The sequence below is a fragment of the Gopherus flavomarginatus genome, chromosome 18 (genome assembly GCF_025201925.1).
Source record: "Gopherus flavomarginatus isolate rGopFla2 chromosome 18, rGopFla2.mat.asm, whole genome shotgun sequence".
Lineage (NCBI taxonomy): Eukaryota > Metazoa > Chordata > Testudines > Testudinidae > Gopherus > Gopherus flavomarginatus.
Window position 1 is genome coordinate 24,403,224 of NC_066634.1, and position 25,080 is coordinate 24,428,303.

The 25,080-nt window shown below is 63.0% G+C and overlaps 2 protein-coding genes across 2 annotated transcripts; one reads left to right on the forward strand and one right to left on the reverse strand.

The window, feature by feature from the left end:
• Nucleotides 1-679: 679 nt before the first annotated feature.
• Nucleotides 680-6,271, forward strand: ACTMAP (actin maturation protease). Its single transcript, XM_050928699.1, has 6 exons — nucleotides 680-820; nucleotides 1,407-1,475; nucleotides 2,655-2,779; nucleotides 4,055-4,184; nucleotides 4,712-4,782; nucleotides 5,182-6,271. The coding sequence occupies exons 3-6, from the start codon at nucleotides 2,677-2,679 to the stop codon at nucleotides 5,547-5,549; spliced, it is 672 nt and encodes a 223-aa protein (XP_050784656.1). The 5' UTR covers nucleotides 680-820; nucleotides 1,407-1,475; nucleotides 2,655-2,676; the 3' UTR covers nucleotides 5,550-6,271.
• A 2,696-nt stretch (nucleotides 6,272-8,967) lies between these two features.
• On the reverse strand, nucleotides 8,968-18,042 carry ITPKC (inositol-trisphosphate 3-kinase C). Its single transcript, XM_050928608.1, has 7 exons — nucleotides 17,968-18,042; nucleotides 13,812-13,911; nucleotides 13,421-13,634; nucleotides 12,453-12,657; nucleotides 12,011-12,112; nucleotides 9,374-9,445; nucleotides 8,968-9,176 (listed from the first exon to the last, which is right to left on the reverse strand). The coding sequence occupies exons 1-7, from the start codon at nucleotides 17,995-17,997 to the stop codon at nucleotides 8,973-8,975; spliced, it is 927 nt and encodes a 308-aa protein (XP_050784565.1). The 5' UTR covers nucleotides 17,998-18,042; the 3' UTR covers nucleotides 8,968-8,972.
• Between the last annotated feature and the right edge of the window lie 7,038 nt (nucleotides 18,043-25,080).

Below are 25,080 nucleotides of genomic sequence, written 5' to 3' on the forward strand. Positions count from 1 at the left end.
GGCCCCTGCCAATGAAACCCTACAACCTTGTGTGTAGCAGGCCAATCAAAGCAGGGCCACGGCTGGTAACGTGACCAATCAGAAGGCGGTTCTCCATCGTTATCCCGCCCCCCTAAGGCGGGGATTTGGTGGTCCGCTCGGCAATCCCCGCCTTCCGCGCAAGAGCCGGCCACTGGCTGATTGGAGCTGTCAGTAACCGCTGTTATCGCATTTCATTGGCGGTATTTCTCACGCGACCCGGAAGGGGCGGCTGAGAGGCGGGTGGCTGGAATCCAATCACGTGATCGGATTCACCCTGCCGCTGCCTGCTCCGCCGGCGGCCGCCATTTTCGGAGGGGCCCTGAGAGCGCCCCCAGCGGCGACCCTGGCCCCATGACCTCCGACCCCGCCGGGCCACGCCCCCACCCCACGCGCGGTGACCCCGCGGTGACCCCTGACCTCTAACCCATGTCCCAGTGACCTGGGTTCTAGTCTGCGCCCTTTCGCCTCCTGCTGCGCCCCCCCCAGCCAGGGTGGGGATGGCCCCGCCCCCTCCCCCTCCAGCCCCCCAGCCGGGCCCCGCCCCTCCCCCACCCACCCCCGAGCGGGGTCCCGCCCCTCCCCCACCGACCCCCCAGCGGGGTCCCGCCCCTCCCCCACCCACCCCCCAGCCGGGCCCTGCCCCGCCCCCGCCCCCTCCCGCTCCCCCTCCCCCGCCCCGGCCGCTGCCCACCCACGCGCTCGACAAGGCCAAGTTCTTCAAGGCGGCCCTGGAGCGAGCAGCCCCAGCGCCCGGCAGCGGGGACGACGTCCGGGAGCTGCTGAGCCGCAGGAAATCCAGGTCGGGCCCCGGGCCGGGATCCCCGGGCGGGTCTCGCCCGCTGAGCGGGAGCGGGGCCGGGCCGGGACCCACCAGACAGAACCCAGGGGCCCGGGGCCCATGCTGCGGGGGGGGCGCTCTCCTCTGGCAGCCCTGGGGGGGCTGTGCTATGGGGCGGGGGGCTCAGCAGGGGCTCTCCCCTCAGTCAGCTGGGACCCTAACCCGTGTTGCTGGCGGTGCCCATCATTCAAACGAGACATAAAACTTAGTTCCTGGTCTCTGCGCTTTGCCTCAAAGTCCGGGTGTGCTGAGCCCTGGGGCCCCGGCCAGGCCCTAATGAGCTCATTCCGTTTTGCCTCCCTAAATTCCCTCTGCAGGGCCAACTGGGTACAGGACCTTGGGCCACTTCCTGTCCCATAGAGGGGCATTGCCGTGTGGCCATCACACAGCCCAGAGGTAGCCGCAATCCCAGCTCTCTGCTTCGTTCTCCCAAAGCGCTCGGGGAGGAGACGAGAGCCTCTCATGAACCACGCAGAGGGGGAAGTGCTGGTGAGTGGGGGCTGGATGGCAAATCGCCAGTAAGTGTTTGCCTGGTTCTGTCTTCCAGCTTTAGCGGGCATTTCAAGTGGCTCCTCTACAACAGGGCGGTGCCTTCCTTAATCCAAGAGGGGCCTCAGTGAGTATTGCAACCGCTTCCTCTCTGTCAGGGCAAACGCTTCCCCCGGGGCTGGACCCACCCAGGGGCAGGGGCAGGGGTCTCAGTCCCATGGATCTACAGCCTTCCCTGCTTGGTCCCTCCCAAGCAGTTGCCAAGAGCTCTTCTGTGCCTGGGCCTCAGGGGGAGCATAGGGGAGGCCAGCCTGGGTCTGAGCAGGGAGCCAGCTGCTGTGCTATGGTAGCACCTCGGCAGCCCAGTCATGGGGCCAGGTCCTGTATAAACCTCCCAGAAGACAGTCCCCGCCCCAGAGTCCCACAATCGCGGTCTAAGAGAAGAGCTGGCCGATGCAGACGGACAGGGAGCACGGGAATCAAGGAGGCCGTACCACTTGGTGTGGCGGGCAGGGATCTCCGGTCACCAGTGGCCTAACCACTGGGAAGTCTGTTGGAGGCGTCCCAGCAAAGGAGCGTTTCCCGGCGGGTGCAGGAGGCCGAGGAGGGAGCCATGCGGATGTTTACAGGGAGCTCTGCCCAAGCAGCAGGCAAGCGCGTAAAGGGCCAGGGGAACGTTACTCACTGCATTGGAGGGGAAAGGATCGTGAGCAGGTAGCACAAGGGCGGACGAGTTGGTCTAAACCTAACATCCAACTCGGGATCTGCCTTTAAAAACCCCACACTTGGCCTTTTCCATCTCAAACAGGTGCCCCCAGGCAAAGCGGGAGCTCCCTCGAACCCCAGCCTGCGGGGGGCGCAGCGTTAGCGAGCTGCACCCTCCCCTGGAGGAATGAAGGCCTTGCTGGAGCTAGCATCTGTGGCCAGACGGCCCGTTCGGAAGCCTGATCTGGGTGGGCCAGGCCCTTCGGTCTCATCCGGTTACCGATGTGCTGAGCCCAGCGAGTTGCGTTGGAGCAAAGCATTTCAGTCCTCAGGGCTAAGACTGAGGTGCCACTGCTGCCCCAGGCCCCTGTGGTGGCAGGGAATCGACTCAGTGAGACGTGCCCAGATGAGCCCAGCCGGTGACCCGCGCCCCCAGGCTGCAGGGGAAGAGGCCTAAGGACACGGGAACCCAGGGAAGCCTTCCAAGGCTTGCAGAGAAATACCCGTCTCCGAACCCAGCACTCTCGGAGGGGGGTCTGGCCGAGCTCAGCCCGTGGGACCCAGGCTCCCTGCAATGTCTCTTCTCTCTCTCCCCCTCTAGGTGCGGGCTGGTGGCGCTGTGGATGGCGGGCTCCCTCCTCAGCCTGTCCCAGGACGTCTCCCTGGAGAGGATCGTGCAGATGGCGCTGGAGAGAGGCTACACCGCCCAAGGAGAGATGTTCTCAGGTGGGTGACTGGTAGCCATCGCCCATGGCACGTTGGGGGTTGAAAACTCGCTCCTTGCACTAGGCCACAGGCGCTGGGCAGGGCGCCAGGGGGAGCCTCCAGAGCCCAGTCTGCATTGCGACTGCGTGAGGAATCGCCCAGAGGTGGTACGTAGCGCAGGGCACGAGGGCTTTACTCCTGCCTTGCTGGAGTTCAGTCTCTGGCCCCTACAGCGTTGCTGGGGATCGGACTCCTTCCCGGAAGGGCTCGATGCAGGGGGAGCTGGGTGCCGTGGAACAGCCCAGGCGGGACAGGAGGTCAGACTAGATGGTCTAATTGTCCCTTCCAGCCTTATTCTCTGAACCCGGCTCTCTGCACGGCAGCAGCTCCCGCCTCTGTGCCCCCAGCTGGATTAGTTTGCTTGAAAACTTGCAAGCTCCTTGATTTAGGGGAAAAAACCCCGCAGCAGGGCTGTTCGTTTCCCACGAGGAGCGAGTGCTTGGAGGTTTCTGTCCAAGGCAGAAGGTTCCTCTGGAAGCTGGGGCAGTCAGCGGGAGCCTCGCTAATGCTGGCCCTGAGTAGTCAGAGATCATGAGCGTATGCCAAGCACTTGGGGCCAGGAATTCACCTTTGGAGCCTTCTCAGCTTTTCTTCATGGCCAGCAGGACTGGACACTTGTATTTCCAATGAAAGTTGAGGATTTTGTGGAATCCCAGGACTCCAGGAGGTGGAGCTTTGTCATGAAAAACCCCAGCTATCGTGGGCTGCTGATAAAATCCTGAGTGCAGGCCCCAGTGAGCCCAGCCTGTATAAATGCCATGGGGCCAGGGGCCAGCGTTGTGTGTTCTCTCTGATTCATCAAGTCTCAGGCTGGCAGGGACCATCGGGAGCAGCTGATCCGAACTCCTGTAGAACATGGGCCTTCCCTGAATTCGCTCCCATGTGAACAGGAGCTTTCCGAAAAACCCCCATCTTGATTTGAACGGCTCCAGTGCTGGGGAACCCGCCACTGCCCTTGGGAAATCGTTCCAACAGTTCCTTCCCCTCCCTGTTACAAACCTGTGCCCATTTCCTGCCTGAATGTGTCCAGCTTCACCTCGCAGCTGCTGGGTCGTGTCAGCCCTTTGCTAGGCTGCAGAGCCCTCAGTTATTCCCATGTGGCTCACGTCCCCCCGGCAGTGTGTTTTCGGAGTGCTGCTTAGGGGAGCAAGAAACCGGGGCCATGGCCCGAGCTCGGGCTGCGCTGCTGGGGGTGGCCCTCGGGGCAGCTTGAATTCCTGTCCCTGTCCATCCCAGCGGCTGACATGGCCCAGCTGGCCGAGGAGCTGTTCCAGTGCCGGGCCGAGCTGCTCTCCGGAGGTCTGGAGGGAGAGAACCGGGACAGGATCCTTCGCCATCTGACCGCTGGCTGCCCGCTGCTACTGCCGTATCCTTCCCATGCGCGGCGACCCCGTGAGGTCCGCACCGCAGCCTGCATGCTTGGGCGGGGCTGGTGCAGTTCTAATATCCCTGTAGAGCGGGCCTGGGGGTGTCATTTTAGAGGCAGATGCGGACACTTCTGGGGTGGGACGTGGCCACATCTGTCATGTCTCCTCTTCCTGGCTGCAGTGCGGGAGATGAATGTGGGGCAGGTGCCTTCTCTCTCTCAGTGGTTAAATGCCCTACCCACGCCTACCCCCCTGTGTCCCGCCCGTCTGAGGCAGCCGTTGCGGTGGCTCCCAGAGCCCACAGGTTTGGACAGCAGCAGATTTAACGCTCCAGCCCCTCTCTAGTTGGAGAAGTTTAGCGACCCCATGTGTGCCCAGTCAGTGCCTGGTGTGGAGGGCACTTCTCCAGTTCTCCAGGGGCAGGAGCTGGGTGCCCAGAGCTGGGGCAGCCTGCTCTCCCTCCGTGTCCCTTCCTCGCCAGCCGGCCCGCTACAGCCCTATTGGCAAACCTTAATGGCCATCCCAGCTATGACGAGGACTCCAACCACGAGCCCTGCAGGAGACGTGGCTACAAAGCCCACTGGGCCGTCATCTCAGGTACGTCCCAGCAGCACGGGCTGGGGACGGCTTCTAGGGCTGCGGCGAACGGAGCTTGGACCCCTCCTGCCCAGGCCGTTTGCCCTGTTCCCAGGCAGCTCCCTGCAGCCACTGCGACCTGCCCCTGTCCACCCCCAAACTTCCCCATGAAAGGGCCTGGGGCTCCCAGCATCCTAAGGCTGGGCTGTGGGGACAGCCCCACTCAGCTGGGTTTCCTGCGCCCCCCCTCCGCACAGGAGGGCGAGTTGGCCTGGCTGCATTTCCCAGGCTTGCCACAAGGGTACGGCAGCTGGCCGGGCACAGGGACCCATCCAGGGGGCTGCCCCCGCACTGGCCCGTGATCCCAGGGGCAGGATGGAGCTGCCCTGCAGAGACTGGCTGGCTCCTCTCCCCCTGCAGGACTCCTGCTGGGCGTCAGGGCCGGTGCCCTCAGCCCGGCCTGCCAGGAGGACGGGGAGATCTCCGGCCTCTTCCGCCCCGGCCCGGCCTGCCCCCCGCCCGCCCCGCAGGACGTGCTGGAGATCTACCTGCTCTCCAAGCAAGGCAAGAGCTGGCGCCCCCAGCTGTGGAGCTACCGGCAGGCGCATGAGAGCAACGCCCAGCTGACCGACTTCTGCCCCAAGCGGGCGGGTGACGGCAAGGTCTACGTGGTGCCCGCGGGAGGCGTGAGGGCGGGGCTCTGCGGCAAGACCGTGCTGCTGCACCCACGAACCACACAGAGCGCCATGCCCCAGCCAGCCGGGCCACCCTCTGCTGCCGAGCGCTAGGAGCCACTGGAGCACCGGGCGGAGGAGACGCCCTGCAGCCCTTGGACCCACCCATGCTACGAGGCACAGCAGGGCCTAGTGGGTGGAGCAGTGATCTGGGACTCGGGGGGCCTGGCTCTTCCGCTCTTCCCTGCTCCGTGCCTCAGTTTCCCCTTTGCAAAATGGGGCCGATGATCCAGCCCTCCTTTGCAGAGTGCTTGGAGGCGGAGCGGTGCACGGGGTGGGGCAGGGCACATCATACTCAGTCCCACTGAGGAGAGAGACGCTGGGGTTAAAGTGCCAGGTGCGGCCCTGGTCCCTTTCTCCTGTGCTGCAGGAAGCCCTGATGCCCCCCGGGCTGTGGCCGTGGGGGAGGCGCAGCTATTTCAGGCCCTCTCCAGAGGAGCTGCTGCTCTTCCACCCAGTGACGCTTTTCAGACTGTCCCAGATTCCTGCTTTGAGGCCACGGCGCCAGGAAACGGCAGGTACTTGTGGCCGGCTCTGAAAATAACTTCACGCTTCCTGTCTGCCACCCACCACTGTTAGCTCTTGAGAGCAGGGACTGGCTCTCAGTCGGGGTCTGGGCGGCGCCCGGCCTGGCGGGGCCCCGATCTCGGCCGGGATCTGGGCAGCACCCGGCCCAGTGGTCTCGGCTCTCTAGAGCTGCTGTCATGCAGCAAACTTGGGAACTTCGACCCGCGCCAGCAACGTGCATTAAAGACAAAGACTGTTTGGTTTCCACACCGGCAGGTTCTGTTTATTGTGACAGTTCTCGCCCCAAAGGTCTGGCCGTGTGCCCATCTCCAGAGGGTGGCAGAGCCCCATGCAGAGGAATGGGCCAGGGACAACGCTCGGTCCCGAGAACGTCCTGCCTGCGTGCGGGGGGGGCAGGAGCATCCCTCGCTCCACTGGCTGGAGGGGCTCCGCTACTACTGGGGGACCTGTTCAGAACCCGCCCTGCCCCCCCCAGGAGCTGACCTGATCACAGCCTTGGGCAGCAAGGTCGTGTGGGTCGGGTGCTGCTTCCTGGGTTCCATTCCCAGCTCTGACACTGACCCTGGGCAAACCTCTGCCCTGCTCTGTGCCTCGGTTTCCCCTCCCACCTTTTGTCTGGACTGTGAGCTCTTTGGCGCAGGGACTTTCTCTCCCGGGGTGCGTGCAGCACCTGGCACCACAGGGCCCAGATCTCGGCTGGGGACTCTGAGTGCTGCTGTCAGTTCTGCTGCGGGGCCCTGGGCTGGCCAGGAATAGCCAGCAGGGACTAGCACCCATGGCAGCTGCTCTCCGAGTTTGGAACCAAAGGCTCGGAGCCGGTGGCTCAGCCGGGCAGCTGCATTTCCAGCGCTTGGCCCCTGCCCTGCCTGTGTGACCCAGCACTATTGAGAGCAGCCAGAGCCCCAGGCGGCTGGATTTGGAAGGGCCCGTCCCCCCCTGGGTCCTGTGCAGCACTTGGACTGGAGTGAACGCCAGGCTGGCTACACGCGCTCCTGGACCTGAGCCAGTGGGGAGCAGGATGGTCCCCTGAACCGCACCCGCCTGCTCCCCCCTCCCCATGAGTTCCTAGGTGCAGGGAGTCTGTGCTCAGCCAGAGCTGAACCCGGCAGGGGCTGCAGAGCTGAGCGGCTCAGGCAGCTACTGGCAGTGCCCTGGGTCAGGCCTAATGGAGCCGGGGCTCCTGAATCCTGCCTTGGAAACCGCTCCCCAGCCTGGCCAGGCTTGGAGCTGGTGCCGGTGGGAGTGACTCCCAGGGCCTTGGTTCTGCCCGTGAGATGCTCACGCAGACACGGCGAGTGCTCGGGAAACGAGCAGTGAGAGTGCAGCAGAGCAAGGGGAAACCAGGCCCCTCACTCGGGCCCTTGTGACTCAGGCACGGTGCGTGCGCCCCGGGCCAGGAGCCTGCCAGAGAGGTGGCCTGCGGCTGGCCATGCCAGTGCCCTGCGCGCAGGGCGAGAGCCCGTGGTGAGCCCAGGGCTGGGCTAGGGGAACCACACAAAGCTGGCAGGGGAGGTGGCCCGCGGCTGGCGGTGCCAGTGCCCTGCACGCAGGGCGAGAGCCCGTAGCGAGCCCAGGGCTGGGCTAGGAGAACCGCACAAAGCTGGCATGGGAGGTGGCCTGCGGCTGGCGGTGCCAGTGCCCTGCGTGCAGGGCGAGAGCCCGTGGCGAGCCCAGGGCTGGGCTAGGAGAACCGCACAAAGCTGGCAGAGGAGGTGGCCTGTGGCTGGCCACGCTAGCACCCTGCGCGCAGGGCGAGAGCCCGTAGCGAGCCCAGGGCTGGGCTAGGGGAACCACACAAAGCTGGCAGGGGAGGTGGCCTGCGGCTGGCGGTGCCAGTGCCCTGCACGCAGGGCGAGAGCCCGGGGTGAGCCCAAGGCTGGGCTAGGGGAACCACACAAAGCTGGCAGGGGAGGTGGCATCCTGGTTGGTTCTCAAAGGGCCGAGCCCCCTGTAAAGACGGGCCGAACTTTCCAGCCAGGCTCACCCCAGATTTCCAGCCGCCAGGAAAACCACCCCCGGGTGAGGATAGACTCAGCCACAGGCAACCCCTGAGCTCCCCACCGTGGGCGCAAGCTTCACAGTAACTCGGGGTTCTCATTTTCTGGCCACGGGGCGGTGGAGGCTCCTTGCCACAGCAGAAGAAAGTGCAGGGGGTGGAAATTGCCGGCCGCATCCGACCCTCCAGCAGGGCCACAAATGCTTCAGGGGATGGGCCGAGAAACCTGCAGCCGCAGCTGGGGGTCGACCTGCTGCCCAGAAAGGTCACACCAGAGCCCACAGCCGCCCGCCACACCAGGGCCCAGTCGCTATTGCCAAAAAGTCTTTTCAAGTGTCTTGAATTTACCATCCCATGAACCGGTAACGTGGAGCTGCTGCTCTGCCCACAGGCAGCTCCCTGCAGACCAGGTCCCCTGGAGCAGCCCGGTGGTGGGGCTGGCTCTGATACCAGCAGGGGCAGGAAGTGGGGCTGGGAGGCCTCCTCCCGACCCAGCTGAAGGAAAATGGACCGTGAACAGGAGAGGGGCCCAGAGCATCTGAGCCCTGTTCGGTTCCAGCCGGCGTCACTGCCGGGGCCTGCAGTGGAGGATCGCTGAGCCAGTGCTGGGGGCCAATCTCGGCCTTCCCAGGGTTCCCCTGGCCTCGCTCTCCCTCGGGCTGGGCCGCGGAACGAACAGCTGAGCGGGAAGTGGCTCCGCTCCGAGACGGGACTAGTTCTTGCCCTTTCCCATTAGCTGGTGTAAACTGGGTCCCCTGATGTCTGTGTGACGGGCCAGGCGCTGTCCCATCCTGTCCCTGGTGCGGGGCCGTCCGAGCTGCTGGAAGCCGGCCCAGGCAGACGGGCTGTAGCATATCTGGCTGTATAAATAAGAGGCAGGGAGGGCACCGCACGGCAGTGCCCAGCTATTGCACAGAGCCGGGGCTGGGTGTCCCCAGCGTGCCGGCCCCGGCTCAGTCCTGCTCCATGGTGCTGAAGATGGTGATGAGATTGTCCAGCCCCCAGAGGTAGCCGTCCTCCCGGTTCCCCTCCACCCACGGCAGCCGATGCGTCAGTGTCTGCCCCCGGGCCAGCGGCACCGTCTTGCCGAAGTCGATCATCCAGACCTTGGCCAGCCCCGTCCGGTCATGGACAAAAAGCAGAGAGCTCCCCACCACCTGTTGGGGGGCAAACAGAGCTCAGAGGGGGTGGGGGGCTGGGAGCCAGGACTCCTGGGTTCCTTCCCTGGGGCTACCAGTGGGCAGGAGAACAGATCCCCAGGGTGAGGGGCACCGGCTGGGCCCCCCACTCGGCAGGGAGCGCCTCCCCTGCAGGTCGGCTGCCTCCCTCAGCTCCACGCCCAGCCAGAACCTACCTCATGGGTGTTGAAGAACTCGGACTGCTCCAGCGCCGCCCGCAGCTCCTTCAGGCGGCCCAGGTAGTTTGTCTGGGGAGGAAGAGGGGAGGGTGTAGAACTGATCAATGAAAGTGTTTTTAATTGTTCACTTTATTAATGTAACTTCTGTTCACCATTCACTGCACTTGCCTACATTGCAACTTCTGTTCACGGTTTGCCATATTGTAATTCAAACCCCATTTTAAAAGGCTCACTCCATTTTGTAAAAGCTTCCTCCAGCCTTCCTTTTTGCAAACCCTGCTGTACTCTTATTAGCTAGTTTAGATGTGTGACTGAGGTATGGATGGACGATGGAATCAACCTCCAGCCCCAGCCTGTCCTGATGAAATAAAGTTCAAACCCCACTGGCTGAAGATGCAGACAAGAGCCCTAACAAAGTAAGCAGAGTCCACCCTAAACAGAAAAGGTACAGTAGAAGGAAGATCAAAGCCAGGTCCCAGGCTGACAGTCACGCCTGCAATTGATGGGTGATCAGTCACCAAACGCAGAGGCAGTGACACAGCAAGACCTATAGACTCTGGATTCAAACTAAAGCCTACAGAAAGGATGGGTGAGATGGGAGACTTTGGAGGGTAACACTCTGCTGGCAACATGGAAGGACATCGGTGCAGGCCCAACAGAGACCCAGCTCGTCCTTGTGCCCGGCTTTCCTGGCCAGTTAGTCACCACAAGCTACGAACCCAAGCTGCAAAATCAAGCCATGAACTCAAGCTATGTCCAGGACTGGTAACTGTGCAGCAGCTGCAGAACATCTGATGGGTGGGTGGGTGTGTGTGTGTGTGTGTGTGTGTGTGTGTAGCTATTAGGTATAATGTGTGTGTACAAGGATTAAGATATTAGTTATTGATCATAAATCAAATTATCATCATAATAAATGTGGCATCTTTGTCCTGCTCCCTGAAAAGATCCTGTGTAGTTTTGTCTGTACAAGGTGGGCAGGTGAGGGTGCTGCGGGAGGCCAGCAGGGGGCGATGGCGCTGCGGACCCACCCAGCTGCCCGAGCACTAGCCAGGCCCAGCCCATCTGGGTCCTGGCAGGGAGGGTGTGACGAACTGGGAACGTTCTTAATGTTTTATCTGAATACTGTGTTGGTGCCTCAGTGTCCCCATGGCAGTTCCTAAGTATCTGGCAGAGCAAAGGGCCAGTGCACCTAAATGCCTGACACTCTGTCTCCTAGCAACTGATGGCCTGGGCCCCTCCCCTGCAAAGGTGCCAGCTGAAGGTGTTGGAGACAAAGGGATCAGGTGACCTCCTGGCCCGGGAAAGGGGCTGAGGAGAGAGGAGGGGCTGGGAGGGGTTGTTAGTCTGGAGCTGGCTGAGGGCAGACGTGGGGGTCTGGCTCACTGCCCCCCAGAATGGACCCGGCTGAGGGGTCTGGTTCTCTGTACCTACAAGCTCTGTTTTAGACCCTGTTCCTGTCATCGAATAAACCTCTATGTTACTGGCTGGCTGAGTCACGTCTGACTGCAAAGTGGGGGGGCAGGACCCTGTGGCCCCCCCAGGACCCCGCTGGGGCGACTCGCTGTGGGAAGCGCACGGAGGGGCAGAGGATGCTGAATGCTCCAAGGAGAGACCCAGGAGGTGAAGCCGTGGGAGCTTCTTGCCCTGCAGACAGTCTGCTCCAAGGGAGAGGAGGCTCCCCAAAGTCCTGCCTGGCTTGGTGGGGAGCAGCCCCAGAGCATCGCCTGGGGCCCCCGTGACAGGGGAACGCAGCTGCCCCGATCTGCAAGTACTGGCACCAGCGACTCAACAGGGGGCGCTCTCCTCTGGCAGGCAGGGCTGGCCCCATGGCGGTGCTGGGTGGCAAGGAGCGGGGCAGGGGCTCAGCAGGGAGCACTCAACCCTGGCAGTGGGTGCTGGCCCCAGGGCAGCACTAGGGGTCACTGTGGGGCAGGGAGTCCGGAGGGGGCAGCAGGGGGTGTTCTCCCCTGGCGGGCGGGGCAGGCGCTAGGGGTCACTGTGGGGTAGGGAGCCGGGGGGCAGCAGGGGGCGTTCTCCCCTGGCAGGCAGGGCAGGCACTAGGGGTCACTGTGGGGCAGGGAGTCCGGCAGAGGCAGTAGGGGGCGTTCTCCCCTGGCGGGCAGGGCAGGCGCTAGGGGTCACTGTGGGGCAGGGAGTCCGGCGGGGGCAGCAGGGGGTGTTCTCCCCTGGCGGGCGGGGCAGGCGCTAGGGGTCACTGTGGGGTAGGGAGCCGGGGGGCAGCAGGGGGCGTTCTCCCCTGGCGAGCAGGGCAGGCGCTAGGGGTCACTGTGGGGCAGGGAGCCGGGGGGCAGCAGGGGGCACTCTCCCCTGGCAGGCAGGGCAGGCGCTAGGGGTCACTGTGGGGCAGGGGCTCAGCAGGGGACGCTCTCCCCTGGCAGTTGGTGCTGGCCCCACGGCGGCACTAGGGTGCACAGGGGGGCAGGGGGCAGGCGCTAGGACAGCACTAGGGGGCGCTGTGCTGCCGCACGCTGGTTGAAACGAAAGTATCACACAGACTAGCAGCCGCTGGGCCGTGCCCCAGAGGTGGCTGCATGTCGGCAGCAAAAAGCCCAAGCCCTGGGCCGTTCCCCCCAGCCTGGGCCAGCAGCACCACCGGGGAGCCCAGCCCCTCACCAGGATGGTTCTGTCGCCGTCCACGAAGTCGCCCAGCGCCTGCACCACCTGCTCGGGCCGCCGCGTTGTCTTGAAGTTGGTGCTGCAGGTGCCGTCGGCTTTCTGGGGACACAGAGACCCATCAGGCCGGGGCCTGGGAGGCCAAGCGGGACGCACGTGCCCCAGTCAGACCCGCTCCCCCCAGAGCCAGCCCTGCTCAAGCCAGACGTGAGCTCCCCTCCCCAGAGCCAGACGCCCCTGCTCAAGCCAGGCCTGCTCCCCCCCAGCCAGATGGGACCCCCCCGGCCAGGCCTGCTCCGCCTCAGCCAGATGTGACTGCCCCAGCCACCAGAGGTGACTCCCCCAGCCAGGCCTGCTCCCCCCCCCAGCCAGATGGGACCCCCCCCGGCCAGGCCTGCTCCCCCCCCAGCCAGATGGGACCCCCCCAACCTGTGGCCCCCACCTTGATGCCCTCGATGCGGAAGCCCAGCGTGGCGCTGGAGCTAAGCGCCTCCCTCCACTGCATGTAGCGGGGCTTGAGCACGGCGCGCTGGGCGTGCTCCTCGGGCGTGGGCGCCCCCGGCTCCACCGCCACCATCTTCTCATACATGTCGCAGCGCAGCCGGGGCCGCTGCCGGGCCTGCTCCAGCTCCTCCTCCAGGTACGTCCTACGGGGATCAGCGAGGGACGCTCACCCCACAGCCCGTGCCTCGGCTGGCCCTGGGCCCCGGGGTCTGGCACTCCCAGCGCAGGGCTCCTAGGTTCTACCCCGGCTGTGGGGGGTAGTAGTTAGAGCAGGGGGCTGGTAGCCAGGACTCCTGGGTTCCATCTCTGGCTCTGGGGCGGGGAGGGCTAGTGGTTAGAGCAGGGGGGCTGGGAGCCAGGACTCCTGGGTTCCATCCCCAGCTCTGGGGGGGGAGGGCTAGTGGTTAGAGCAGGGGGGCTGGGAGTCAGGACTCCTGGGTTCAGTCCCTGTCTCTGGGAGGGGAGTGAGGTCTAGTGGTTAGAGCGGGGGACTGGGAGCCAGGACCCCTGGGTTCCATCCCTGGCTCTGGGGGGGGGGGAGGTCTAGTGGTTGGGGGGGCGGCTGGGAGCCAGGACTCCTGGGTTCAGTCCCGGCTCTGGGAGGGGAATGAGGTCTAGTGGTTAGAGCGGGGGGCTGGGAACCAGGACTCCTGGGTTCCATCCCTGGCTCTGGGGGGGGGGAGTCTAGTGGTTAGAGCGTGGGGCTGGGAGCCAGGACCCCTGGGTTCCATCTCTGGCTCTGGGGGGGGAGGGCTAGTGGTTAGAACAGGGGGCTGGGAGCCAGGACTCCTGGGTTCCATCCCTGGCTCTGGGGGGGAGGTCTAGTAGTTAGAGGGGGGGCCGGGAGCCAGGACTCCTGGGTTCTCGCTGAGCCGGCTCGCCTTTGCCCCGCAGCTGGGCTCTCACCTGACCCCCATCTTGCAGTCCATGATGGAGGGCGTCTCGAAGCCGGCCAGCAGATCCTCCATCTGGTTGTAGCACTCGCCGTCCCGCTGCGCCAGCCCGAAGTAGGCGGGCACGTGGGGGCGCAGCGAGTCCTGCATGAGGCGCTCCAGGCACTGCTGCTCCCGCGGGCAGAGCTTCTTCAGGATCCGCCCGTAGTCCCCGGCTTTGAAATTCCCTGCGGGGGAGGGAGGGGACGGCTGGGGTCAGGGGAGCCCGGACGCACCCCGGCCTGTGCCTGCTGGGCACACGGCGCTGCCTTCGCCAGCCACCATCGGGGCTGGCTGCACCCCCTAGCAGAGCCACGGCAGCTGCTGGGGCCCCCTCCCGCACTGGCTCCTGCAGCCCCTCTCACCCGCATGGCCGGCCAGCTGCACCCACGGGTAGCGCTTGTTGAAGGACACGACGAAAGGCGACCAGTGGACCATGCTCTTGAGTTTCTTCCACGGCTTGTTCTACAGGGAAAGGCAGGGAGGGGGTCAGTGCCCGGGTGCCCGCGGCAGCTCCCGGGCTGCGAGCAGGGAGACCTGGTGGTGCCCTCCGTACTGTAGGAGGGTCCCAGCTGAGATCACCCCCCCAGCCCCAGTGTGCCAGGTGCTGCACAGACCCTGACTGATAGCCCATTCCTGCCCCAAACAGCTCATGGGAAGGATTGTTCTCCCCATGTTACAGGTGGGGAAACTGAGACCCAGAATATCTGTGGCAGAGCTGGGAAAAGAACAAAAACGGAGGGTCTCCTCCCCCAACTGCTGCTCTCACCACTAGACCCTGCTCCTCTCCCAGAGCTGGGGATAGAACCCAGGAGTCCTGGTTCCCAGCCCCCACACACAGACATGTCCTACAAGTGGGGCCAATCTGACCCCATCTACGCAGCTAGTTTGGAAGCTCGGCCAGGCCCACCCATTGATTATGGGGGGTTCCCGCCCAGGTGAGCCTGTCGCCTGCCCAGGCCCGCGACACCTCCCGCTGGCAGGCACCCAGACACTGCGCCTTCCCCCAGCCCATGGGCAGCTCCCCTCCGACCTGCGGCTCTGCCCCCTCCTGCATCGGCCCAGTGCAGCTGCGGTCTGGTCCCTGCTCTCCACCGGGGGCCCAGAGCCGGTCACGGGTGGGGACCAAGGAGCCCAGGTCAGTGCAGGTGCTGCCCCATGGAGAGACACTGGCTTGTCACCGCCGTTTGGCGCGGATCAGAATCTCCATCCCCACCCCCCGCCCGGACTTTCACCCAGGGCACAGGTCGCTCCCACGCCGTGCGAGGGCGGGATCCCTACGGCCTGCTGGCACCAGCTACCCATGGAGCTGCGGAGAATGGCCCCCGCGCTGCCCCCTCTGATCAGGGACAGGAGTCAGGAGGGCCAGGCCAAGGCCACCCACACCCCATACGGCCCCTGCAGAGGGGACTCAGCCACCGGCAGCTCCGAGGGTCTGTCTGAGGGACAAGCCCATGTGGGCCTCGTGTCCAGGAGCCAGGACTCCTGGGTTATCTCCCCAGCTCTCGGAGGGAAGTGGGGTCTAGGGTTAGAGCGGGGGGGGGGTGGGAGCCAGGACTCCTGGGTTCTCTCCCTGGCTCTGAGAGGGGAGTGGGGTCTAGCTGCTAGAGCAGGGGGGGATGGGAGCCAGGACTCCTGGGTTCTCCCCCCAGCTCTTGGAGGGAAGTGGGGTCTAAGGTTAGAGCAGGAGCTGGGAGCCAGGACTCCTGGGTTCTCTCCCTGGCTCTGGGAGGGGAGTGGGGTCTAGCGGCTAGAGCAGGGGGGGATGGGAGCCAGGACTCCTGGGTTCTCTCCCTGGCTCTGGGAGGGGAGTGGGGTCTAGCGGCTAGAGCAGGGGGGGATGGGAGCCAGGACTCCTGGGTTCTCTCCCTGGCTCTGGGAGGGGAGTGGGGTCTAGCGGCTAGAGCAGAGGGGGATGGGAGCCAGGACTCCTGGGTTCTAGGAGTTTCTCAAGAGCACAACACAGCCACAAGCCTCAGCCATTGTTACCAAACCAGCTCACGGCTGCACCAGCTTCACCCTTCCAGCTGACACTCCCTCCCCCTGCCCCGCTCAGCGTTTCACCCAGAGAACTTCCCCCGGCCTCGGCCTGACGCACATTTTCCATCACCAGCGCCTGGCGGTTTCTTGCTGACTCTGCGAGGCGGCTGGGAGCTCCGAGCAGAACCCTGCTGGCAGGATCAGGGCCGAGCACAGCAAGGCCGGGCGGGGGGGGCAGAACCAAGGATTTGTAAGAGGTCCCCTGGCTCTGCCACTGATGTAGGGGGCGGCCCTGGGCACCTCCATGCATCTTCCCAGGCCTCAGTCCCCCAGCAGTGACATGGGGACAGCAACCTGCCCTTTGTTGCGCTGGGTGAGCAGAGCACCCAGCCTGGGTCTGGGCGGCGCCCGGGCCAACGGGGCCCTGATCTCGGCCTGTGTTTGGGCGGTGCCCGGCCCGACGGGGCCCTGATTTCAGTTGGGGTCTGGCCGGTGCCCGGCCTGACAGGGCCCCATCTTGGTCAGGACATCAAGGCACTCCCCTGCTAACAGCTACACGGCAGGGCCTCACTTACCCGGGAAAGCAGCTTTGAAAGGATTCCCCCCTCTCGGGAAGCCAGTTTTTGCTGGATCTCAAATCCCCATCCCAAGCTGCCCCATCCGGTAATTCCACAGCCCCAGCCCTGGCAGCCTGTACCTGCCCCGTCCCGCCCCGTGTCTGGGTGGCGTCGGGGGGCAGGGCAGGGAGTCAGAGACTTGTCATGGGGAAGCAGAGGCTGGGGCACGTCAGGGTTTCCATCCCAACAGGTTTGTCTGCTCTGCACGTGACTGCCGGGGGGGGGGGGGGGGGGGGGGGACAGGTGCTATCGGTGCTCAGTGTCCCAGCGCGTTTCCTGTTCCCCTTCCAAAGCACTGTAAAGCCATCCGCGCCGCAGGGAGCATCAGCCGGGTGCTACGGGGGGCGGTGGGGTGCAGGGAAACTGAGGCACAGAGCAGGGTCAACCTTCCACAAGCAGCTGTAGACAGAATCCGTGGGCCAGGGAGGCCGGCCTTGTGGAGGCCCCAGGCTGGAACCCAGGAGATCTGGGTCTGCCCTGAGTCGCTGCCACCCTGCGGCTCAGTTTCCCCACCTGCGGGCAGGGGTAACACTGCTATCTAGCTAGCTGCAAACACCCTGGCACCAGCATTGCCCCACCGCAGAGAGATAGCACCCGGGTGGACGCCCAGGTGGCTGTGAGGCTCAGAGAGGGCGACCGAGGCCCCTGAAGGGTCTGGGAACAGAACCCAGAGGCCGGCTCTGAAGGCCCCAGGCTCCTTCCCCCATTGTCACCCGACCTGAGATGCCCCATTTTCAGGCGGTTCTGAGAGCCCATTCAGGCTCAGAAAACCACGGCTCATTCCCATGGTGCCCTAACCCTGGGGGCGCAAAGGGCACCATTGGTTAACAGCACTCGAGAACTTCTGCTCATCCCAGGGGCCAGGACTCCTGGGTTCTCTCCCTGGCTCTGGGACGGAAGTGGGGGCTGGTAGTTAGAGCAGGGGGGGCTGGGGGCCAGGACTCCTGGGTTCTATCCCTGACTCTGGGAGGGGAGTGGGGTCTAGTGGGTAGAGCAGGGGGGCTGGGGGCCAGGACTCCTGGGTTCTCTCCCTGGCTCTGGCACGACCCCTCTCTCTGCCTTCATGGGGCAGAGCCCTCCAGCTTGCCAGGGAGGGGCAGTGGGGCAGTTGCTGCTGCAGGGGTCCCTGGCTGTATAACCCTCCGCTGCTCCTCCCATCTGGAGGGGCAGAGCTGAGCCACCAAGGACATCTGCAAAGAGCCCCCCCGGCCTGGCCCCTGGGCAGGCAGCCAATGAGGGGGGGCTTTGGAGTCCCACCCAGCCACCCTATTGTCCAGACAAAGCCAGCGACGAATCACTATGGCAACATGCAGGGGAGCCATTGTCCTCTGGATAAAAGGGCAGGATGCCTGGGAGAGAGCAGGGGGCCCGGATGCCTGGGTTCTATCCCCGGGGGGAGGGGTGGGGAAGTTAGTGGTTAGAGCAGGGAGCCCGGACGCCTGGGTTCTATCCCGTGGGGGAGTTCATGGTTAGAGCAGGGAGCCCGGACGCCTGGGTTCTATCCCGTGGGAGAGTTCGTGGTTAGAGCAGGGAGCCCGGACGCCTGGGTTCTGTCTTGGCCGGGTGAGGACCGAGCTGTCTCACTGGGGGGTGTCATTGGAGCGAGGTTTGTTCCGGGTCCCTGGGCTGGCAGTCGAGGTGCCCGGTAACCTCTCCATGTCCCGGAGCCCCCGGGAGCTGGGTCAGCCCCCTCATGCCCACCTGGGGAAGCTGAGGCACAGAGCCCATCAGGATCCTCCTTCCTGCAGCCGGGGACTGGCACCCCGAGGGCCAGAGCAGACGGGGTTCCCGGACTGAGCCCTGGACCCACCTCGGGTAACCCCACATCCTGCTATTCGGGGCTTTGTCCTCTCCCCCCCCCAAAGTGTCCCGCTTTGTCACCCCTGCTGTCCGGTCCCCTGCCCCGAGCGCCCCAGGTACTTACCCGGGGGGGGCTCCTGTCCCGCTGCTTCATGGCCTGCCAGCCCCTCAGCCCCACGTTTCCCTTTTCCGACGCAGCCTGAGCCCTCCCCTCTGGCTGGCATCCAAACCTGGCGGGGGGGCCGGGGGGGTGACGACGCCAGGGGGTTGCCAAGCAACCAGGCCATCTGGCAGAGAATTTTCCATGACAGCGATGGGAGACAGGCCTGGCGTAGGCAGGAAGCAGCCGCCCGGGGGTGCTCTGCCCACCCATGGGGGGCGCGGGGGCAGGGCTGGGATACAGGACACCTGGATTCAAGCCCTGCCTCGGCCCTGGCCCTGCTGTGCAACCTCGGGCCAGTCCCTGCAGCCAGACTCAGTTTCCCCATCCAGTGTCGGGTCAGAGTGGGGGACCTTTGGGCCAGGGACTGTCTCGCTGTGTCTGCGGGGGGGGCTGGTTTCCACTGGGGTCTGTGCAGGGCCCAGCCCCACAGGGACCCGACCACCCTGAGGTCCATTTAAATGTCCCAGCGCAGGGGCAGGGTTCATCCCCCCCATGGGGATTTTTGCTGCGGTGTATTTTAAAAGCCCACACGTGGGTGCCAGTGGCTGTGGCTGTGGGTTCACGTAGGAGTGTGCGGGGGGGAGGGAGGACTGGTTACATCATCTGTTCCCCCATTGCACAAGTCAGGCCCGTGAGCTCCTTTCTGCCCCGGGCCAAACAGCAAACCAGCCAACGCAGGGCATTTACCTCGGCCGAGTTCCTCCGCACCCAGGCTATGGGAAGGAAGAGCAGGTGCCCGCAGCCTCTCCCCGGCGGGCACACACTGTCCCACATCGGCCCAGGAGACGAGAACACAAACACGCCTTGTTTGTCCCCAAACCAAGGCCAGGGCAATAAATACCAGCGGCAACACCAGGCACGGGGCACCAGCGAGACACCGTGAGACAGCCGGCTGCAACCCAGGAGTCCTGCTCTAACCACTGGACACCACTGCCCTCCCAGAGCTGGGAGAGAACCCAGAAGTCCTGGCTCCCAGCCCCCCTGCACTAGCCACTAGACCCCACTCCTCTCCCAGAGCCAGGGAGAGAACCCAGGAGTCCTGGCTTAGAGCCCCCTTACTCTAGCAACTAGACCCCACTCCCATCCCATAGCTGGGAAGAGAATCCAGGAGTCCTGGCTCCCAGCTCCTCTGCTCTAACCACTAGACACCACTCCCCTCCCAAAGCCAGGAGGGAACTTAAGTGTCCTGTTTCCCAACTAACCACTAGACCCCACTCCCCTCCCCGAGCTGGGATAGAACCCAGGTGTCCTGTTTCCCAACCCCCCTGCTCTAACCACTAGACCCCACTCCCCTCCCAGAGCTGGGGAGAGAACGCAGGAGTCCTGGCTCCCAGCCCCCCTGCTCTAACCACTAGACTCCACTCCCCTCCCAGAGCTGGGGAGAGAACCCAGGAGTCCTGACAGCCAGTTCGCTGCACTCACCATGAGACAACACCTCCCTCGCTGAGCGCGTCCGGACCCCACAGGCAGTGCTCTAACCACTCGACTGCAGCACCTCACTCCTCGACAAGGCCTCAGCGGCGCTGGGAGGTCATTGTAACTAGGGCAGAACGGACTCCAGCCCCTCTGGCTAGGGGCGGTTGAGCAGAAAGCACCAGGACCAAGACTGGGGGCTCCCTGGGATCTCTGCCCCACGGAGGATGTTCTGATTCCCTGGCAGCGTCTGTGGACAGCAGGGCAGAGCTTTGCACGAAGCACTTTTCCTTTCCGCTGCTGCGCGCGACCCTCCGAGGATTCCTGTAACTGACAGAGACGGGGTGCAGGGGTGTGGGGGGGATCAGCTCTTTTTCCAGCTGCCTGGGGGGATTTTGCCAGCGCTGTGTGTCAGTTTCACTGCTGCCCCCGCTGTTTTGTGTGGGTCTTTCAGGCAGCAGTGGGGGGCGGGGAGGAAAGAAAACTGATTTGAAAAAGGAAGCCGGAGGTGTAAAAGCACCAGACTTGGTGGGGGTAGGGGGAGGCTCAAGAGTGAAATGTGGAACATTACATGGACTCGATTTCCAGCTGCTGGCTTCGCCCTTGGCAGCTCTCGGACCGCAGGGGAAAGGAATCCCTGCAGGGCTTACGTGCAGCGCCGAGCACAGCAGGGCCCTGCTCCGTGGCTGGGGGAGGGGCCAGCGGGCTGCACCTGATCAGTGGTAATACCAGGAATAGGCCCACAGAGAATCGCTCATGCAGTGTTGTTCACAGGAAGGTGTCAAAGCTCCCACGCCGGCGCCATGAGCGACGTGTCTGCTTTACACTTGGGGAAACTGAGGCCTTTACCACCGGGCCATGCGGCAAGTCAGTCACAGAGCTGAGAGCAGAGTCCTGACCCACAGCCTCCTGCTCTAACCACGACCCCACAGTCGTCCCAGGGCTGGGAATGGAACCCAGGAATCCTGGTTCCCAGCTCCCCCTCATACCGCCCCATCTAACCTCTTTTCAAAACCAGCTGGGTGAATGTAAAGTAACTGGAATATGTTTCCTGCGGAAGGTCTCTGGTAAGGGATCGTTACAGAGCTCATCATCTCCCGAGTGTGGGCAGCCTGTTTGTGTGAACGGACCAGTCTTGTATCTGGAATTAGGAATATGAAATAGACCCGAGGCCTATTGTAATTAGGCAAAGTGGAGCCACTAATGGTGGCTTGGAATCCTGATGGCCCCCACAGGACAATTGGGTGTAAATGGCTGTTTACTCGCAATGCTTTCTGGGAGTCAGGCCGGAAGAATGGAGGCCGGGGGGGGGGGAGGGGGGTGTCCCACAGGACATGTGCCCATGTCACCTGGTGCTGGAATCCATCTTAAACCTGGGGCTTTTCCATTGAGAAGGGGAGGGGACCCAGAGAGACAGAGGATTCCCACCTTGGGCCAAAGGTATATGGGGGGATGGAGCAGGACAATGGGGGCTGCAGTCATGAGAACCCCCCTAGGCACCACCTGAGCTGGGCTAACACGGGCTGTACCGGGGAAAGGATCGGGCCAGGTTAGGGAGGAGGCTGGGCTGTGAAAGACGCTGACTGGAGCATCTCTGAGGGGGAGATTTACCTGGATTCAGTTTCTTACTGTATTAGGCTGAGACTTGCATGTTTTGTTTTATTTTGCTGGTAACTTACTTTGTTCTGTCTGTTATTACTTGGAACCACTTGAATCCTACTGCTTATACTTCATAAAATCACTTTTGTTTATTAATTAACTCAGAGTAAGTGATTAATTCCTGGGGGAGCAAACAGCTGTGGGTATCTCTCTACCAGTGGTATAGAGGCTGGACAGTTTATGAGTTTACCCTGCATGAGCTTTATACTGAGTAAAACAGATTTATTTGGGGTTTGGATCCCGTTGGGAGCTGGGTGTCTGGGTGCTGGAGACAGGAGCACTTCTTACGCTGTTTTCAGTTAAGTCTGCAGCTTTGTGGGCGTGGGCCAGACCCTGGGTCTGGGTTGGTGCAGGCTGGCATGTCTGGCTCAACCAGGCAGGGTTCCGGAGTCCCAGGCTGGCTGGGAAAATGGGCTCAGAGGTAATTCCAGCACGTCAGGTGACAGTCCCAAGGGAGTTTCTGTGATCGAACCATCACACTCCCCATGAACGCCAGCCCCAGACTCTGGACACTCCCCCCACCACACAAGAGAAGCAAGTGGTGCTGTTTTAGGCTGAACCTGGCCCCTCCCTTCCCAAGGAAAATCTGTCCCAATGCAAGTATCTCTGCACCAGCAGCCGGCCTGTGATGGCTACGGGCCTGTAGTTCACTTCTCAGCAGCTGCTGAGGAAAGGGAGACGCCCGGGCAGGCGCCGGTCGGGCTGAGGACTGAATCGCCCGGCCCACGTGGCAGCCAGCACCAGGTGTGGCCTCTTACCCGACAGCCCAGTGACACCGCGGCTTCCCCCAGTAGCTGGCAGAGGGACGGGGGGAGAGGGAGACGGGTGGTGACTCACGCTGGGCTGCGGATGCCCCCCAGGTGTTACTGCATTGGGTAATAAGAGCTGCAGGGGTCACGTTAGTCACCAAGCAATGGGGCAGGCGTCAGAGGGGACACGGCCACACCGAGATGAACGCCGCCCAGCAGGCCCCTTGCTCAGCGGCCTGCGTCAGCACTTCCACCCACGGTGTCGGCACATGCTAGCCTGGTCCCGACCCCCACCCCCACGGGCGCAGCGCAAGACGTCATCGCTTCCTCCTCGTTTGAGTGGCCAGGCGGGTGGGGGCTTGGCAGCGAGCCGGTCCCCACCCTCGCCAGCGGCCTGGGTCATCAGCAAATGTGGCCAGAGGCTCTGTCCTGATGCAATTTCCATGCCCCAATTCTGGGCACGCTGATGTTGGTTTTTTAAATCTCTCTTGTCAGGAAGAGCTGGGCCCTGGCCAGGACTTCCTCCCACAAAGTCCCAGGGCAGCAGGAGCCAGGAAATGCGAAGTTCCAGGTGTTGGCTGCAGTCAGCTGCTTCTGTTACCGACCTGGCCCTTCCCCATACGTGGTTTGTGTCCCGGGCCAGTGGCGGGTGGAGAGGGGGGTTAGGCTGGCTTTTTAATGATTGAGGCCTGGCGACGTCGCCCAGGGCTGTAAGAGATCCATGCCCGTGAGCCGACCCAGCATAGACACAGCGAGGTCGATGGAAGATTCTTCCATAAACCAGCTCCTGTTTCTCGAAAAAGCCCTGCTGGGATGAGAGGAAGCAGCCACACCAGGGGCTACCCCTGTCTCCAACATCCAGGCTTCAGAGGGACACCCAGCCAGCCGGCCAGTCACACAACCCTGGGATCTTCTGATCAGAACGCAGCCTCTGGCCAGGGACACTTACGCAGTACAACCCGTGTGTGTCGAAACGCCCTTCGTGTCTCACATGCGACACTATAAGCTGCAGAAACTCACGTCCGATCGTTTAAAAACCTGCTGTCGTCTCAGGTAAAGGCAGAGCTTCCTAGAACAAGAGCGGAGGGGAAATCCCGCCAGATGTTTTTCTGGCCCAGGTGTATTTTATTTTGTGCACTTACATTACCCAGGGAAGAGTGACACTGATGGTTAGTCACTTGCCCGGGTTTGTCTGGGGCTTTCGTGGCAGGAACCGGCAGTCCGTCATTAAAAACAGCCCACAAGTGTCATGGGCAAACCACAGAAACTGGCCAGGGGCTTGGAGCCTATTTTTAACTCTTGTTTGTGTTAGTTTTAGACTGACCCTGGCCCGTTTAAAGGTCAGAAGGCAGGAGAGGATTGGGGCCGGGGAAGCCTGGAGACTGTTTTGCTGAGCTGGTGACAGGAAAATAGGGCAGAACAAAGTAAAATGCAGAGGGTGCCAGGGGGTGGAGAGCGCTCGGTACCACCGGGAGACCGGACACTGGTTGGGTCCAGTCCTGCCGGCAGCACGGCGCGTTCTGTGCCTGGCACCGCTGCTCAGCACGCGCCGGCCTGTGGCCTGGGACGTACCCACGCCCAGGAAACGCCGTCCCGAGAGGTTACGCAATGGCCCTTTGCCTCATCGCACCCAGTGCTGGGGCCCGGGCGTCGCTCCTGTCCCTGGCCTCGCCCCCGTGACAGAGCAGGAAACTGACGCAAAGAGAGGGGACAAGGACTTGCCAATGGGCAAACAGGGAGTCAGTGGCAGAGCCAGGAACCCAGGAGTTCTGGCGCCCAGCCCCCTCCTGATCTTACTACTGCATTCCGCTCCCCTCCCAGAGCTGGAAGAGAACCCAGGAGTCCTGGCTCCCACCCCCCTGCCCCTGCCCCTGCCCCTGCCCCTGCCCCTGCCCCTGAGCCCACTCTGGAGCAGAGAAATGGAAATTGACTTGGCTTGGATTTTCCTCTGCTGCAGCAGGGACCTGTCGTGTTCCTGGTTCTCCGCCGGCACCAGCCCGGTGTCTGGCTTCTCCTTGGACCAGAGCAAGCCGCTGGCTCACAGCCCCCTGCCATGGTGGATCAGACCCCAGACTCGGCTCGGCCAGTATCCCCTGCCCGTCGCTTCAGAGCAAAGAGATGGAGGCATCTAGCCGGGAATCACCCAGCCCAGCCCACACCGCTGGCCCCATCAGGACTGTCGGCTCCTTTCCCCCTTCCCACCAACCCGGCTTTCGCTTGCTTCTCACTCGTGTGTCATTTCCCTGCAGGGCCCGCCAGGTCGGGCCAGCCCAGGGGTGGCACTGGGGGATCTGAGCCCCTCAAGGGTGAGCGGATGGAGCCAGCCCAGGTCAGTGCTACATCGGGCCCGTGCTGGGGTGTGGGGGTGGGGGGCAGAGATGGGTCATGACCTTGGCTGCTTGGGAAAAATGATCAGGGTTGAGGGGACTGAAAGGGGGATGTAGGCCAGGGGCACCACACAGGCGGATACACACACAACATACAGACACAGAGCTCACACAAACACAGGCAGACACAACATAGAGACACGCAACACAGACACAGAGACAACACACACAGGTAACACATGCACAGAGACAACACAGAGACATGCAGATACACAACCCAGAGACAGAAACAACACCCAGAGATCACACAAACACAGAGACAGAGATGAAACCCACACACAAACACAGACAGACACAAAGACAACATACTGATAACACAAACACAGACACAATATACAGAGACAAGGACAACGCACAGAGACAACACAGAGACATGCAGATACACAACCCAGACACAGAGACAACACAAACACAGACACACGCAGACGCAGAGATGACACCCAGACACAACGCACAAACACAGACACCACACACAGACATCATGCACACCCGAAGACATAAAGACAACCCTTGCGCACACACACAGCCCGCACACAAAGACCAATATCCGATATCCCCGCTAGCCCAGCCAAGGGACCAGCCGCAACAAATGAGAGCAGCTGGGTGGGTCCTAACAAACCCCAGGGGGTGTGTGTGTGAGATGGCAAACCAGGCCACAGCCCTGAAGCTACAACAAAGCTCCCCCCAGCCCGCAGATCATGGTGGGATGGAATTGCTGCACCATCAATCTCCCAACGCCTCGGGATAAGCGCACTCCGGCACAGCGGGGCTGATGTCACTTACGCCCTCGTCTTTGCAGCATCCCCATCCCCGAGGGCTCGAAACTCATGTGCCCAAAATCCCAAGATTCTGTTTAAAATCCCGAG